Source organism: Ipomoea triloba, chromosome 4 (assembly GCF_003576645.1).
Source record: "Ipomoea triloba cultivar NCNSP0323 chromosome 4, ASM357664v1".
Classification (NCBI taxonomy): Eukaryota; Viridiplantae; Streptophyta; class Magnoliopsida; order Solanales; family Convolvulaceae; genus Ipomoea; species Ipomoea triloba.
This window is the reverse complement of record NC_044919.1, coordinates 11592999-11610814: the sequence shown is the minus strand read 5'-3', so window position 1 is coordinate 11610814 and position 17816 is coordinate 11592999. Positions and strand designations below refer to the sequence as shown.

General features: G+C 36.5%; 1 protein-coding gene and 4 non-coding genes across 10 annotated transcripts; 1 reads left to right on the top strand and 4 right to left on the bottom strand.

Moving 5' to 3' along the window:
• The first annotated feature begins 1326 nt into the window (after nt 1–1326).
• LOC116016503 lies at nt 1327–8497 on the top strand. Of its 6 annotated transcripts, XM_031256801.1 has the most exons (13): nt 1327–1427; nt 2718–2978; nt 3142–3226; nt 3337–3448; nt 3848–3997; nt 4773–4904; nt 5362–5488; nt 5568–5606; nt 5696–5770; nt 7130–7189; nt 7501–7565; nt 7844–7934; nt 8131–8497. In XM_031256801.1, the coding sequence occupies exons 2-13, from the start codon at nt 2847–2849 to the stop codon at nt 8158–8160; spliced, it is 1098 nt and encodes a 365-aa protein (XP_031112661.1). In that variant the 5' UTR covers nt 1327–1427; nt 2718–2846; the 3' UTR covers nt 8161–8497. The 6 variants fall into 6 exon arrangements, with proteins under 6 accessions (XP_031112661.1, XP_031112664.1, XP_031112662.1 ...); XM_031256802.1 differs by lacking the exon at nt 1327–1427 and having other exon boundaries at nt 1474–2978; nt 3142–3214; XM_031256800.1 differs by lacking the exon at nt 1327–1427 and having other exon boundaries at nt 1474–2978.
• Nucleotides 8498–14584: 6087 nt separating this feature from the next.
• On the bottom strand, nt 14585–14657 carry TRNAA-UGC. The gene has a single exon. It is a non-coding gene; the product is annotated as a tRNA-Ala (tRNA).
• A 1516-nt stretch (nt 14658–16173) lies between these two features.
• TRNAA-UGC lies at nt 16174–16246 on the bottom strand. The gene has a single exon. It is a non-coding gene; the product is annotated as a tRNA-Ala (tRNA).
• Nucleotides 16247–17115: 869 nt separating this feature from the next.
• On the bottom strand, nt 17116–17188 carry TRNAA-UGC. Its single transcript has one exon. It is a non-coding gene; the product is annotated as a tRNA-Ala (tRNA).
• A 78-nt stretch (nt 17189–17266) lies between these two features.
• TRNAM-CAU lies at nt 17267–17338 on the bottom strand. Its single transcript has one exon. It is a non-coding gene; the product is annotated as a tRNA-Met (tRNA).
• Nucleotides 17339–17816: the final 478 nt, after the last annotated feature.

Genomic DNA, 17816 nt, shown 5'->3' with positions numbered 1-17816 from the left:
CTAGCGTGGGCACGACTCGTGCTATCTCTCGGGTCTCCACGATGCTTGTTCCTTAATCCACTATTCGGGTTGACCCACGACGGGTCCGTTCATGATTTATCCATCAGATAGTTAGAACTTAGGCTCTGTTTGGCCAAGCTTATTTTAAGCTACTAATAAGATATAAGTTCTGTTTGGTAATGTTTCCAAAATAAGTTAGTAGCTTAAAATAAGAGCTTATCTTGAAATGCTATCTTAAGTAGCTTTTTAAAAATATGCTAGTAGCTTCATAACTTTTTTTTTTCATCTTTATCCTTATTATTTTAAATAAATTACATCCTTTACCCCTCCTAGTTAAAATTTTTTGGCCTTTTCTCTTCAATATGTTTGGTTGTAATTTCAATTAGACATTTGTGTGTTTGAACATTAATTTTTGTATGAACTAATTTTATGAACTAGAAACATTTTGTTTAACTTTATATATTTTCAAATATATGTTCTTACTTTATATCTTATTAAAATATATTGGTTTCATTATTTTATATTTTAATATGTAAACAAACATATTTAAACTTAAAACTATTTAAATTTTATGAAGATATATTTTTTTTTTGTTTTTTTTACCTTTATCAGCTTATCAAAAAACTGATTTTATCAAACACTTTTAAGCATAATAGCTAGATTAATAGTTCTTCAGATTTCAGCTTCTAGCTTATAACTTTTCAGCTTTCAGCTACTTTTTCAACTAGATTTATCAAACATAACCTTAGACTATTTTAATAAGTTAAATTTATTTAATTAAAATATTAAAATTCCAAGCTTAATTACTTATTTATCAAAAGTTGAAGCAATTGTTATTTCATGGACCATGGTCCATATTGTATTGTGAATCCTAGTCTTAAAAGTATGTGTCTATAATTGACATATTCTATACCTGCAGTTAGCAATTTCTATACATATAAATAAATGGAAGACACATCATATGGTTATTAGACATAAAACATAATAACTAAAGACATAAATTGTTAACTGTAACTAAAGAAGATGTATCTGCATGCAGTTAAGAGTTTATATTTCTATAATTATCATGTTATATATCTATAATTACCATGTGATGTACCTTCAATTTGTTTACAGGTATATAAACGGTTAACTACATGTATAAAATATGTCAACTATAAGTACATAATTTGAAAGCTATTTTTGGACCAGGGTAATCAATGTAAAGTAATCCTAATCCATGGTATAATTTGGTCTTTAGACCATTTTTCCAATTAATAATTTTTGAAACTTAGTAAGTTATTGGGCTGGGGTTCCGTGGGCAAAGCCCGAAATCCGTATCACAACATTGCCCCGACTTCCCTGAAATCATTGCATTCCAATTTCCAGCTTAACACTAAAATGCTATGAGTGCTTGACCACCATGCTTAAACTCATGCTGCCCCCAGGTTAGGCTTATCATCTTCAATTGAATTCACAGCCGCAATTTGATTCTTCTATTATTTATTTACGGAGTATTTATTTGTGCCCATCATATTTTCCCCTAAATAACAATATTTACAACACACTTGTATTAATGTAGCATATGAAGTAACTAGACTTGATACTTCCCCAGAACAACTACCCATTCTTACCCTTTGCATTTTCAGATCAATACTGCTTTATGAGAACAATTTAGTATAGCTTGATGGAGTACAGACGTGTTTACACTATTCCAATGTGTATTGATGTGCATTTTTTTCCCTGAATTTTGCTGATTTTTCCTGAATTTCGAATTTGTTTCTTTGGAGTCGATAGACTTCTTATGCCAATTCTGTCTAGCAAAGTGATGCATACTCAATATGGAATTTTCCTAGTAGCTTGCTATGTTTTGGAACAGGAGATGTAAATGGTGTTTTTTTAGTTTTAATTAAGCTTTAGTAATGACTGACATCTATAGGGGCCATATGTTAAATAGTCTTATTCTCATCTTCTGTGGATTAACTGTGTATGATAAACTATAAGCATCATTGGTGGAAGATTCAACAAGTTTTTATTCTTTTCTGAATACTTGCCTCTACTTTTACTTGAGATTTCTTGGAGCTGTTGTACCATTGATTTGTTCCAATTTGAGAAACAATCTCTTGATTTGACTAGATTTTATGTTGATTTTTCTTTGTAAGACTAAACTTGTGACCATTCATGACTGTTACAGCGGGGAAGTCCTATGCATCTCTTGCTTCTGCTTCTTTTGTCTTCTATAAACTCTATTCTATCTTTATTAGTAATTCTAGATTACATTTCCCACTTTTACTTTCCAACTTAGCAAGTAGCATATTGTGACATTGCAGAATTAATTGATGATATAAGTTAGTTTACTTGTCATTCCCAATTTAATATTATTTTAATTTTAAATGTTTTTTTTTGAACCGTTTTGTATTTGAACTGTTTGGATTTTTAGAGATGTTCATTACTTTTCAACTCCATTGAATAAAATTCCGGTGTCTGTCATTGAATTTAGTTAGTGAAGTTTTTTGTAGTCTGAGACATTCAGTTTCAGACTTCTGGCCATTAGAGTGGATTGTGAGTCCAATTTTACCATCACAACTTGTGTATGAATGTTGGATGCTATTTACATCTCATGAATTTAGCATCCTAAAATTTCTCCACTTTTAAAGAATATGACCTACCTGTTTCATTCTTCAAACTCTTGATTTACACCTCAAAATTTAAAAATTTTAGATTGATTTTATTTTTAGGACTATAGAAAGTGGTGCCCCTAGTAGAGTAGCTGGTTTATTGACCATAGAGGAGATAGAGAGCGTGGGTGTAGGTTTACAGCAGAGTTGAAGGAAGCTGTGAAGCTGCCACTGCACACTTGCAAACATATGTTACTCTACTGGCCTACTGTATCCATGGGCATGATGGCAACCATGACCACTATCACAATGGCATCAACATTCTATTACCACCGGCAATTCCAGTTTCTATCCCATCCAACTCAACTCTACTCTCCCCCAGTAAGTAGCTTCCATTATCTATCTCTACAAATTTAATACATCCTTTCCTTTTTTGAATTGCCTATCTACCTATATTCTGCAATGTAATTTGATTCAAACAATCAAAATTCATTGTAATAGGACATAATTTTATTTATTTATTGGGTACAAATTTATTTTACAGCTTTTGGAGCTAAATCAGCACAAGCGCATTGTTGTACGACCAATGTCAAGTTACCGATTTTATGCAGTTAAGGGTAAACACCAAGGTGTATGACTGTATGTTATGTAGAAACAGTTCCATTGAGTTTTTAGTTTTGGATTATTGCATGTTATAGACTACTTAGATTGTAAAGCAATTCCTTTGATGCTTTTGTAGGGGGTAGCACCATTAGCATCGGGGATACATTAGATCCAGAAATTCGAGCTGTTCTTGAACTTGCAACAGATTCTGAGTTGTATGAACTTGAAAGGATTTTATTTGGCCCAAGGTTCTTTTTCAACTTCTCATCTTATACTGTTGGCTTATGCCTACATTCACATAGCTTATCAATGATAAATTATAACCATCTTCTGACATGTGTACTAGTATAAGATACCTTTCTTGCTTATACCTTATTAATTTTTAACAAATAATTAATTGGCTCATATTTCAGTTGTTGCAAGTACTGATATAACTAAAAACATTAGTAGTACTACAGATGGATTTAGTTCAACATTCATGCATCAAATATTGCATTCCTTATAGGACTACAGTTGTTTTGTGTGGAAAATTTGATAGCTAATATCTCTAATTATACAAAAGTCATTTCTTTTGTAATTTTTAAAAATTAATTATTAGACAGTCACCTAATTAATTCTAAAAGTTTTGCTATTGTATTATGGTTCAGTTACTTGAGTCCATTGTTGAAGTCAATAACAAAGAGAGCAGATGTTGATTTTGCTATGATTGAGGAAGACTTGGAGAAGAGGGAAGAATTTATGTCCATGCTTGAGTCAAGATTTCTATACCTTGCTGCTGATGCACGATCTACTTTGAGGTTTGCCTTTTTCTTAGTCTTGATGAGATAGTTCCATGACGCATTTACAATTGGTCAATATTTTATCAATTTCATAATTATTAAATAATTTCATTAGAGGCATCTAGGGAGCGCAATCCTTGTTAAGAAGTGTATATACCCATAAAAGTTATGAAGCGGTTATACAAAATTGAGGAGAAACAGAGTCATTACAAATGTAATTTAAAGTAGTAAAATTTGAGAATTTATTTAGCAGATTCTATAACAAATAAAAGAACTCTCTCTCTGTCTCTCTGTTTTTCTACACACTTCTATGCTTATCTTCTTTTTTTTTTCTTTTTTTTTTTTTTTAAAAATTTCCAGATTTATATCAATACAATAGAGCTTAGCTGTGAATTATTAATCCTAACTAAATCAAGTGGTTGATTCAGCCTTCATCAAAGAACTATTGTTTGACACAAATTAGAATTTTATATATATATATAAGTAATTATATTAAAAGCACCAAGGCAGTGCATCCCAAGTACATGTAGATGCACCAAGCCACCAACAAAAATGGCGCATTAGAGTTAACCCCAGCAAAATGCGTAGCCCATCCTAATATGTTTTGACTGCTTTGGATTACAAAGAGTCCAAATTATTTGTACCACAGAATGAAAGATTTATACCTGGTTAAACGTAAAAAATAAATGAAGCCACCCGACAATTTTATCTAGCTTGATGTAAATAGTGATCCACCACTAGTGAGTGAATTATGTTATGAACTTTGTTTGATATAATCATCATTCTTTATTAGGGGTCAAAGACCATCATATAGGGATGTATTGCTTAATGTAAGGAAAAAATTAAATATACGTTGTTCAACCAAATTGTCTGCTGAAGACTTGGAAGCAGAGATTTTTCTTCATCTATTGCAGGAATATTCGAGGTAATCCTTCAACTGTCTCTCTTGGAGAAACTTTAACAATGGATAAAGTGAGGCTATTGTTCGTTTCTTTCTTATAGTCCTTTTTAATTTGTCCTTCCAAAATTTTCCTATAATTATTTTCAATATTTCCTTAATTTTGCTTCCTTTTAATGCTTGTAAATTCTAGGAAATTTACTTTTGATCCATTATATTTATGGGTTCTTGTGCCTAAAATGTCTACTCAACCATGTCAAGTTTTGTAAAATTTCTTGTTTCCATTTTTATTAACAGGGATAGAGGCATTTGTGTTAGTTTTGATGGTGATATAATTGTTTCTTGATATTTATGGTCTTTCCATTTCTATTAACTAATTCACATATAATAGGCTTTTTTTTTTCCTTCTGTTACTGTGACATCTTTTTTGTTTTTGGATAAATTTGTGACTTTTCAATGTTGAATTATTTGGAACCTGCCACAGTTCAATGGATAGGGCGAATGACCCCGATGAGAATGAGAGTCTAGAATTTGGGCTTAGTCAATGGAAGATTCAGGCTGATGCTGCTTTAAAAGGAGGGCAAGGGCAGCTTGGCACAATGATACTAAGGGTTTATTTTCTTTTCATTTGCCAATTGATTTTTCTCATGCCCATGACTGGTTTTATGTAATGTACTTTTTATGATTTAGGGTGGTGGAATGCTAACATTAGGGGGAATCTACAAATTGGTAAAAAATGATTCCATGTGAATGTTGTACTTCTTTCCATTTTTCTGCTCTCTTTCTTCTGACCCTCTGGATTTTCCTTGCTATGGTAGTTAGCTAAGAGATTATTTGGAAAATGTATGGTGGAAGTTGCCAAATATGGGATGCAAAAGGAACTCCTCAAAAAGGTACATAAAATTGGTCTAGAGATGATATTATCTGGCATTACATATCTTTGGTTCAGTTTTCTATACATTCCCAAGTATTCAATTTTGAACTTTGATGCAACTTACAGTGTTCTTGGTTTAGTAGTATTGTTTTCTTTGTTGGGTGTATATGCTATTGTGCATTTAATTAGATAGTGTTACCTGTGACAAGTTGAAAAGTTACTTAGTTTATAAAATATAAAATTATTTGAATTTGATTGATTATTTTATAGAAGTACTTCTATGAGTGGTCAAATGAAATTTTTGTTGACTAGTGGAGGTGGTGGTGAGGGTATGTAGGTGGGTGGGGCTGGTGGGTGTGAGAGGCAGGTCACTCAACTGGGCTATAATGCAGATGGGTCAAACCACACTAAAGGACTGAATCCAATCAATTACCAGAGACAACGACATTATGTTATAATATGAGATTGGACCAAAGTCACTTAACTAGGCTATAATACACATGGGTCAAACCGCACTAGAAGATTGAATCCAATCAATTAGCTAGTCTAACCCATGGCCTTATAAACTCCCATATGTTCTCTCTTATTTTTTCAATGTGGGACTCTTAACAATAGTAGTGGCAGGAAATAAGTACTGATAGTAGTGGTAGTGGTAATGGTAATGGTTTTGGGGTTAAGTGGGTAGGCAGGGAGGTGAAGGCGGGTTAATAGGTATGTAGTACGGATGGAAGTAAGTGGTTATAATAATATGATAACAGAGATATAATTAATTATTTAACAATATTGATTACTTCTCAAGCATGTTCTCAACTTTTAGTCCCAAACGGATGCATGTTTCCTTCCCCTTCACCACGATCTGTAGTTCCCACTCCCCTGTCATGCCCATAAAGGCAATGGTTGTATCATATATAGTGATTAGTGAATATGGGGGTAGGTAGGTAGGTAAGAAAAGAGCCAGGTAGATAATACATAGTGATAAGTTGAAGTAAGCCATAAGCAGTGATTGCAATAGTAGTAGTGGCAGTTAAAGTTTGTAGTTTCCTAGTAGGTAGGTTGGGGTGGCAGTGAGCTGGTGAGGTAGGTTCATAGTGGTGTGGGGAGCTACTAGATGAGATTAGTAGATCATTTTAGTAGTGGCCATAAATGAAAACTTGTAAATGTTTATACATTTGGAAAAAAAAAATCTTTTCTATGTTTTTCAATTTCTTTTCTTAAGTTGGAAAATAGTTTTCCATTTTCCAATTTAGTACATGGTTTATTTTGAGCAGAAAACAGACTTCTGCTGAATTTGCTAGTTTCTAAACTAACCCAAAGAGTTGTAATTTCTTTGAGATTGTTTCTTTGACTACATATTGCTCCTGCCATACTTTATTTTCAGGGTGGAGAATTGGCAGCTGTTAACCTGGAGGCCAGGCTAGCCTACCTTGTTGCAAAACAGGTGTTTTTATCTTCAGAAGAAAATTGCTATTATGCTTTGATATAGTACTATAGAAGTGGCAGTCCTGCACAATAATTTGGTCCACCATTGAGTCAAGTAGTCAACTATTCTAGCTAATAAACATGCTCAATCGTATCTTCACGATTTAGTAAAGATTGAGTAAGAGATCATTTGACTAAAGTGCAATTTTACCTTATAATGTATTACAGAGTGTCTGTAAATTTGATGACATCTAATAGTTTTAAATATTTTTGTGCTGTTCTATTTGTCTGTAAATTTGATGACATCTAACTGTTATTGATTTTTGACAGGGTGTTAAAGGTGCTGCTACTAGGTACTTGGGCCTGAGGAGCTTGGCAACATTTTTTGGTCCATTGTAATATCTCTTCTTTTTGGAAATTTTACTGTCTTAACTTTTCTGCTATTGTCAATTAGTTTGTGTTTTACCCATCAGATATTACTCTCAAGTGCACTTATTGTGACCTACCATGAGATTGTATAATAGTGTCATTAGAAATGTGATATCAAATAATAACCTATAGAAGTTCAATTGCCTATAAACTATATTATAATTGACATTCAGAATATTACATGGCTATTTGTGGGTCTTACTGTTTTCTAACATTATGGTGTTTATATTTGCATCTTACATAGGTTGTGGGGAACATTTCTAGCAGATGTTTTTATTCAAATGCTTGGAACAGATTACGCTAGAATTGTGCGAGCTATTTATGCTTTTGCACAGGTAATTTCTTTTCACGCTTCAATAAACAACCTGATCATGATACTTATTTTTTTCACTAAAATAATTGTGTGATCCTCATTGATAGTTCTATGGACTTACTATACAAAGAGTATGTGAACAACATATGTTTGAACAAATCCCATGTTTCAGAATATGCAAATGAAGATCTGACTTAGTTTGCTATCATTTGATTCAGATACGGATCACCCGTTCGTACAAGTTATGATCTCATTTCAAGAGATGATTTGAGTTTCTAATGCGTATCTTCATGTGGCAACCCAAGTGTGGAAATGGAATATATCTGGAACTGTGTTTTTGGGTTTGATTGGAGTTCAAGGAAGTATTCGCCAAATCTGTCCAATTTTTTAGGGTTTCAATGCTAAGTTAAGTTGAGGGTTTGTTTTTAGTGTCATTGAACTCTTACTCTAGGATATGAGGTTCTTGTAAATATGCACCACAAAAGCAATTGCCTTTACTTCTCTTTTTCTCTCCTTTTTTAAGTACACGGCCGCTGCTCTGCTTAAAAAGGTTATAAAATGTCGGAGTACCATTTCTTGGTTTTAGAGTTTTAGGCAAGTGAAAGAATGTATTTTGTCTTAACTAAAAGGTTAAGCTAATGCAAATTCACCAAACATATTTTCATGTATAGTTGTGCTATAGTGCTAAAGATTGTCCAAGACCACAAGTAGAGAAGTCGCATATAGCAGAAACATAACCCCATAATAATCTGGGGTTCGGCTGGGTTGTGGGTGAATATAAAGGATTTATCTATCTTTAACCAAACTTCAAGGGATGATTGATCTTTGACCTTAGGAATGGAGCAGCCTTAAAATTTTAAGTCAGTTGTTCCATCTTTTAAAAGTACTTACAATTCAAGGAGATGATTAGTTTTCCAAAAAAAAAAAAAAAAGAACATAGCTCCATAATAAGAAACCTAAGAGATTCACAACTTGCAAGAACAGTTTCGCGAGCTCAAGAGGAGACTCAACAATGAAGCTCCCACCGGATCACAAGTCTTGATCAAGTCTCATTTTGCTTAACACAACATATATCATATAATTCCAAAAGATGTCAACCTGCCAACAAGAAAGTATAACGGAATCACTAACCCTCAAACACATCTCACCTCTTATTAAGTGGACGTGTTAATGTTAGAGCGATGTTGCTAATGTTGTGATGTGTCCCACATTTGAGGGTCTAGCCCTTGGCTTGATTGGTTCATTGCATTGGAAAGCAGATCTATCCACAACTTCACCAAATTGGAGTGTGGATTCTTGACCCACTTTGCAAGGTTCCATTCTAAGGAAAAAAAAAAAAAAAACACCTAGGTTTAGGGGATTAAAAAAAACCTGCAATTAGCTTTAGCTCTACAGTATATATATTCCACTTGAAACTTTCAAAGGCACTGGGGTAGTTAAAAAAAGACTGTTTTACAACTTATTTCTTTGTATAATAATAATACTTTGTTTGGGTAAAAATGTCCATATGAATTCATTCAACTCTAATTCATATCCATCCATATATTTTGCTGTAACTCTAAAACTTCTAAATAGTAGAAAAATAGGTATAACTCTAACTTCAATGTTTGTGTTTTCAAATGTTTCTTTTGTTAATCTATCTCATCAATATTCCCTTTTTTTTTTTTTAATGTGAATTGGACTCTGAACCCTGTTAGTAGTAGAAAAAAATAGTATTATATGTTAGATATAAATATAATGTAAAATGAACGGAATAAAAATTTAATTACGAGAAACTTAACCTCGTACCCGCTGAAGCAATATTAGAGATCAAAATACCTCTTCTTTCGTAAGGAAAAACTTGACTCAAAAGTCAAAACATTAGATGGCGTATTTGAAATTATTCTTGAGCAGTGTGAATACCATAAACTGCATATACTATATCACATCAATATAGACATAGTATTCGATAACCCAACATCCACTAATTATTCAATTTGACCAAAACTCAATAAGTCTAATTAACTTGCACCACATAATTAAGGTCTTAATATATGAAATATATTATATGAGAAAATCTTACATTCTCCACTTTGTGCAAGTACTAGCATAACCATCATCAAATACCAAAACTCACGAACCATAGTAATATGTCCTCTACTCGAGAAAATAGTACAGAGCATCTCCTATATTTATCACATGCATTTTGAATCTCTAACCTTGATCATTTATGAACAAACCCAATGTTTATTCTTGGTACCTCAAGGGATGTTCCTCAAAATAAATTATATGCACATCTAAAAAAGAAATCATCCTATAATTGTACAAAAAGAGTATACTACTATAGGATCCCTAAAGTACTTAAAAACATGTGTTAAGTAGGGATCTATTAATTTTAGCACAATGCTAACCGCATTCTATGATTAGTTAATAAACTTAAACACTACCTCTAAAGGCTAAGTGATTGGAGTTGACACGTATGTCACTTACACTCATTAACATAGCCAAAAGATAGTCAAGCCAAAGAAACATTCCAACAACTTAGATAACAAAACCAAAAAGTCTAAGCCCAAAGTTTGGAATTGTAACCATACATCAAACTTTTTCAAATAACTTCAAGGTCCACTTAAATGAGCTAGACATCATAAGTCTTACTTTTATGGCTCACAAAATTGTCTTGAGTCTTACAAATAAAAAATGACATATGATCAATTTTGATGAAATTAAAGACTATATCGATTGCTAAAGAATTTATTTTAATGATAGTGCACCACAAGTTCAATGCCTTTGTTCTAAAAAGCTTCATATTGTTGTTACAACATTTTCATAAAATATGTTACGCAACCAAATGTTCAGTAGATTGAACTAATGAACTTATAAGACCGTGATAGGATAATTGGGCATCAACTACCCGACCCGGAACCACTGGCAGGATCCGAAGGCAAGACAACGGACGTTCAACTAGTCGTTCAACACTTCACTCCTCAGCATCAATGCTCAACGGCTCCTCAGCTCCTCAACTAGTCGTTCAACACTTTACTCCTCGCATTAATGCCAAACGGTTCAGCTCCTCAGCATTAACACTCAACGGCTCCTCAGCTCCTTGGCATTAACGCTCCATTACTGAGCTGAGGAAGATAAAAAGGCTCACAACACTTGTAGAGAGACGACACTTCTTACTAGACAAAAACACACACTGAACTGAGCATTGTACTGCACTCAAACATTGTACTAGCATTACACAAATAATACTCAAATAATATACCCGGTAACACATTATTACCGTCATTGGTGCTCTCGTTGAGAGTTGAGGCCAAATCTCAGGCACAGCTCTACATATTACAAAAGAAGGTTGTCGTGGTGCCTTCCATCCACGACGTCGCCTCCTCATCCACAGCGTCGCCTTCTTCAAGCAGCGTCCTGCTCATCAAGTGGTGTCGCCTTCGCATCCACGGCGTCGCCTTCTTCAAGCAGCGTCCTGCTCATCAAGTGGCGTCGTCTCCGCATCCACGACGTCGCCATCTCATCAAGTGGCGTCGCCTCCTCAAGTGCCGAGATCGTATCTCAGGAAAACTTCACAAATCACAAAACACCCAGCTCATCTCATCATTGTCGATGGTGCAATCTGGATCCAGCCCCGCTCTCATGGTTCTCATCGAGTGAACAATGGTCATCCCGGATCCAGCAGCTCTCATGGTTCTCATCGAGTGAACAATGGTCATCCCGGATCCAGCAGCTCTCATGGTTCTCATCGAGTGAACAACGGTCACCCCTCGGGTGATCTTCGTGGGTAGCTCAATGGTCACCCCTCGGGTGATCTTCGTAAACAGCTCAGCAGTAACCGCGTGGGAGATCGCCGCAAGGGTGATCTCCGTAGCCAACTCAACAACAACCACGGGCGCTTCCTCCTCAAGTGCGTCCACCTCCTTCACTTGTGTGTTCACCTCTTGTAAGCAGTGGCGTTACCCAGTGAACGCTGCTCCCATCCAAGCAGTGACGTTATCAAGTGAGCACTACTCCCATCCAAGACTTCCAAGCAGTGGCGCTTCCTCCTCAAGTGCGTCCGCATCCTTCACTTGTGCGTTCACCTCTTGTAAGCAGTGGCGTTACCCAGTGAACGCTGCTCCCATCCAAGCAGTGGACTTACAAGCAGTGGCGTTACCGAGTGAACGCGGCTCCCATCCAAGTCGTGGACTTCCAAGCAGTGGCGCTTCCTCCTCAAGTGCGCCCGCCTCCTTCACTTGTGCGTTCACCTCTTGTAAGTAGTGGCGTTACCCAGTGAACGCTGCTCCCATCCAAGCAGTGGACTTACAAGCAGTGGAGTGAACGCGGCTCCCATCCAAGCCGTGGACTTCCAAGCAGCAGCGTCACCACCTCGAGCAGAGTCACCTCCTCAAGTGGTGTCACCTCCATGAGCAGCGTCACCTCCTCAAGTGGCGTCACCTCCACGAGCGGCGTCACCTCCCCGAGCGGCGTCACCTCCTCGAGTAGTGTCACCATCTCGAGCAACGTCACCTCCTCAAGCAACGTCACCACCTCGAGCAGCGTCACCCCCTCGAGCAACGCTACGTCACCTCCTCGAGCAGCGTCGCCTCCTCAAGTGCTTCGTATCCTCCTCAAGTGCGTTTGCTTCTTCCTCAAGTGAGTTTACTTCCTCCACTTGTGCATCCGTCTCCTGCACTTGTGCATCCGCATCCTCCACTGGTGCATCTGTCGCCTCCACTGGTGCATCCGCCTCCTGCACTTGTGCGTCTACCTCCTTCACTTGTGCGTCCACCTCCTTCACTTGTGCGTTCACCTCCATAAGCAAAAGGACCCAGTAGTTGGTCATGGTCTGCCCTGCTGCAAAAAATGACACCTCAACATTTTTGCATGGCTTGAATTCTTTGAATGAAAATAATGCTCATTTACCTATTGGTTCTAATGATGGTAATTCATTGCTTGATGTCCATCATGCTACTATTGATAAGAAATTGCCAAAAAAAAAAAATTGGTCGAGGTCAGTCCTCGGTCGAAGCTTAGCCGAGGTCAATCCTCGGCCAATCTCGCGCTCAAGGCGCCAAAAGAAAAACACACACACACACAATTTTAGACACGTCGTTACTCCCAAACCACCTCAACCACTCTCGTTGGCTAGGGAGTGGAGGGACTGGTGACAGGATAATTGGGCATCAACTACCCGACCCGGAACCACTGGCAGGATCCGAAGGCAAGACAACGGACGTTCAACTAGTCGTTCAACACTTCACTCCTCACCATCAATGCTCAACGGCTCCTCAGCTCCTCAACTAACCGTTCAACACTTTACTCCTCGCATTAATGCCCAACGGTTCAGCTCCTCAACATTAACACTCAACGGCTCCTCAGCTCCTTGGCATTAACGCTCCATTACTAAGCTGAGGAAGATAAAAAGGCTCACAACACTTGTAGAGAGACAACACTTCTTACTAGACAAAAACACACACTGAACTGAGCATTGTACTGCAATCAAACATTCTACTAGCATTACACAAATAATACTCAAATAATATACCCGGTAACACATTATTACCGTCAGACCGACACCAGGTTGACCAATCGTGGAACCTTTAGACTTATTGTTCGACATACAATCCAACTTGAGATGTATGAAGACAATTATGATAAGTCATTTCTTTAAAGTAGAACATTTTAATGACATTTTCAAATGATCACTCCCATTGATCTAAAGTGGATCATCTTAATGACGTTTCTAAATTATCATTCCTACTAATTAAGTTATTGTTTAGGGTTTAGTGATATACACATTTATAATCAATTTAACCACCTATAATAATGAACATACAATTACCCACGATAGTTGGGGCATTCAAAATAATCAATTTCGTTTCCCAAGTATTATCCAACTGAAGAATAACGAGGACACAATTCCACACAATAGTTGGACACATTAAAAAATGTACAAGCTCAAAATTAATTTCCAAGACCAAGTTAGAATTTAGTTCAAAAGGTACATTTCTATTTTTGGAATCCAAAAGGGTATATCATATCAAGTAGTTGTACTATCATTAGTTCAAAGAACCCAAGTAAGCTGCATAAAACAATTATTAAATGTTATTGAATTTTAGAGAATAATAACTAAATACATATTTTGTCAATGCAATGTTGGATCTCAACGATGCACTATACTTACTTCCTAGTGGGTCACCCATTATGTGACTATTGTAAGTCAAATAGACAAAACTGGAATGAGATTAAAATTTCAGAGAATGAAAAGACAAAACAGGAAGAGGAAGATGATTCTCGGTACTGCTGTAGTAGACAAAACATCGATTACTAAAAGCGCAGAACAAAAAGTTGGGGCGAGATTTTATACCCAAAAAGTAGGATTGTAGGAAAGCTAATATTATAGACAAAAAGGCGAACCAAAAACTTTTAGTCGACCCTGTACTCTATTCCTTACTTCCTTACTCTAAAATAAAGGGCATGGGGTTTAGTTCTCTTATGACACTTAGCACTCAATGGATTCATATTTCCCTCTAAGGGGTTCTATGAATGTATAGTGGATTTTATGTTCTGTAGCAGCCTACCATTAATATATTAAAAGTATTCTATGCTCAATGTTAGTGTTGATCAACCTTTAATATATTACTTGGGACCAACTTTTAGACTCAATATCTTTATAAACCACCCACACTAGTTCATGATTGAAATTGGAGATGCGGGGGATCGAACCCCGTGCCTCTCACATGCAAAGCGAGCGCTCTACCATTTGAGCTACATCCCCCGCTAACACTTTTGTAGTCAAAATGCTATGTATATCTAAGAAAGAAAGAAGTATTTAAAAAATAATCAAAAACCACCCTAACAGAGCCAGGTTTTGATCCTGGGACCTGTGGGTTATGGGCCACCAGGCTTCCGCTGTGCCACTCTGATTTTGCTTCTTTTTTTTTTTTAACTATTATAAATGTATTTAACTCTCTGGAGAAGTATTTCTCAGTTGCTTCACTTATTTGGCAATGAAAGTAAACGCAATTCCATTCCGATAAATAAACTTGAAGGTTTGGCTGAGTGGCTTAAGGCATTGGTTTGCTAAATCGTCCGAAAGTGCTGGGTTTTCACCGACTTGGGGATGGGCTTTCCTCAGTCTCAGGCAGAGCCGCTAGAAAATGACTTTCTATGTCTAGGTGGAGGCTCACTTCGTGCCCATCCCCATTGACTTTAAGAAAGAATTTGTTAGTAGCAAACCAGCAGCAAAGCACTTCCTCCAAGGCGAAGTAAGCACCGTAGATAAATATTTTGTAAGCGGTAAGCAAAGATCAATTGAGAATCTAAGTCCCCAACTTCCAAAGGCATTTTCGGGGCCTAGCCTCCCTCCTTAAAAAGAACCAAATAATCGTAGAATCACAATAACCACCTATTTATTCTCTCTAAATTGTCTACATATATTTTCTCTATATNAAATAATCAATTTCGTTTCCCAAGTATTATCCAACTGAAGAATAACGAGGACACAATTCCACACAATAGTTGGACACATTAAAAAATGTACAAGCTCAAAATTAATTTCCAAGACCAAGTTAGAATTTAGTTCAAAAGGTACATTTCTATTTTTGGAATCCAAAAGGGTATATCATATCAAGTAGTTGTACTATCATTAGTTCAAAGAACCCAAGTAAGCTGCATAAAACAATTATTAAATGTTATTGAATTTTAGAGAATAATAACTAAATACATATTTTGTCAATGCAATGTTGGATCTCAACGATGCACTATACTTACTTCCTAGTGGGTCACCCATTATGTGACTATTGTAAGTCAAATAGACAAAACTGGAATGAGATTAAAATTTCAGAGAATGAAAAGACAAAACAGGAAGAGGAAGATGATTCTCGGTACTGCTGTAGTAGACAAAACATCGATTACTAAAAGCGCAGAACAAAAAGTTGGGGCGAGATTTTATACCCAAAAAGTAGGATTGTAGGAAAGCTAATATTATAGACAAAAAGGCGAACCAAAAACTTTTAGTCGACCCTGTACTCTATTCCTTACTTCCTTACTCTAAAATAAAGGGCATGGGGTTTAGTTCTCTTATGACACTTAGCACTCAATGGATTCATATTTCCCTCTAAGGGGTTCTATGAATGTATAGTGGATTTTATGTTCTGTAGCAGCCTACCATTAATATATTAAAAGTATTCTATGCTCAATGTTAGTGTTGATCAACCTTTAATATATTACTTGGGACCAACTTTTAGACTCAATATCTTTATAAACCACCCACACTAGTTCATGATTGAAATTGGAGATGCGGGGGATCGAACCCCGTGCCTCTCACATGCAAAGCGAGCGCTCTACCATTTGAGCTACATCCCCCGCTAACACTTTTGTAGTCAAAATGCTATGTATATCTAAGAAAGAAAGAAGTATTTAAAAAATAATCAAAAACCACCCTAACAGAGCCAGGTTTTGATCCTGGGACCTGTGGGTTATGGGCCACCAGGCTTCCGCTGTGCCACTCTGATTTTGCTTCTTTTTTTTTTTTAACTATTATAAATGTATTTAACTCTCTGGAGAAGTATTTCTCAGTTGCTTCACTTATTTGGCAATGAAAGTAAACGCAATTCCATTCCGATAAATAAACTTGAAGGTTTGGCTGAGTGGCTTAAGGCATTGGTTTGCTAAATCGTCCGAAAGTGCTGGGTTTTCACCGACTTGGGGATGGGCTTTCCTCAGTCTCAGGCAGAGCCGCTAGAAAATGACTTTCTATGTCTAGGTGGAGGCTCACTTCGTGCCCATCCCCATTGACTTTAAGAAAGAATTTGTTAGTAGCAAACCAGCAGCAAAGCACTTCCTCCAAGGCGAAGTAAGCACCGTAGATAAATATTTTGTAAGCGGTAAGCAAAGATCAATTGAGAATCTAAGTCCCCAACTTCCAAAGGCATTTTCGGGGCCTAGCCTCCCTCCTTAAAAAGAACCAAATAATCGTAGAATCACAACAACCACCTATTTATTATCTCTAAATTGTCTACATATATTTTCTCTATATTCGTTATTTTAATGTTAGTGTTGGTCACCATTAGCCTGTAATATATATCATAAAACCAATCACCATTAATATATTAAAAGATATGTGGTGTGGTTGGTCTATATGACCAATAAGTAACTCAATTACTTGGGTACCAACTTTTAGATTCAATATCTACTTTCTTTATAAACCACCCACACTAGGTCATGATTGAAATTGGAGATGCGGGGGATCGAACCCCGTGACTCTCGCATGCAAAGCGAGCGCTCTACCATTTGAGCTACATCCCCCGCTAACACCTTCGTAGTCAAAATGCTATGTATATCTAAGAAAGAAAGAAGTATTTAAAAAATAATCAAAAACCACCCTATCAGAGCCAGGTTTCGATCCTGGGACCTATGGGTTATGGGCCCACCACGCTTCCGCTGCGCCACTCTGATTTTGCTTTTTTTTTTAAAACTATTATAAATGTATTTAACTCTCTGGAGAAGTATTTCTCAGTTGCTTCACTTATTTGGCAATGAAAGTAAACGCAATTCCATTCCGATAAAAAAACTTGAAGGTATTGCTGAGTGGCTTAAGGCATTGGTTTGCTAAATCGTCCGAAAGAGCTGGGTTTTCACCGACTTGGGGATGGGCTTTCCTCAGTCTCAGGCAGAGCCGCTAGAAAATGACTTTCTATGTCTAGGTGGAGGCTCACTTCGTGCCCATCCCCTTTGACTTTAAGAAAGAATTTGTTAGTAGCAAACCAGCAGCAAAGCACTTCCTCCAAGGCGAAGTAAGCACCGTAGATAAATATTTTGTAAGCGGTAAGCAAAGATCAATTGAGAATCTAAGGCCCCAACTTCCAAAGGCATTTTCGGGGCCTAGCCTCCCTCCTTAAAAAGAACCAAATAATCGTAGAATCACAACAACCAC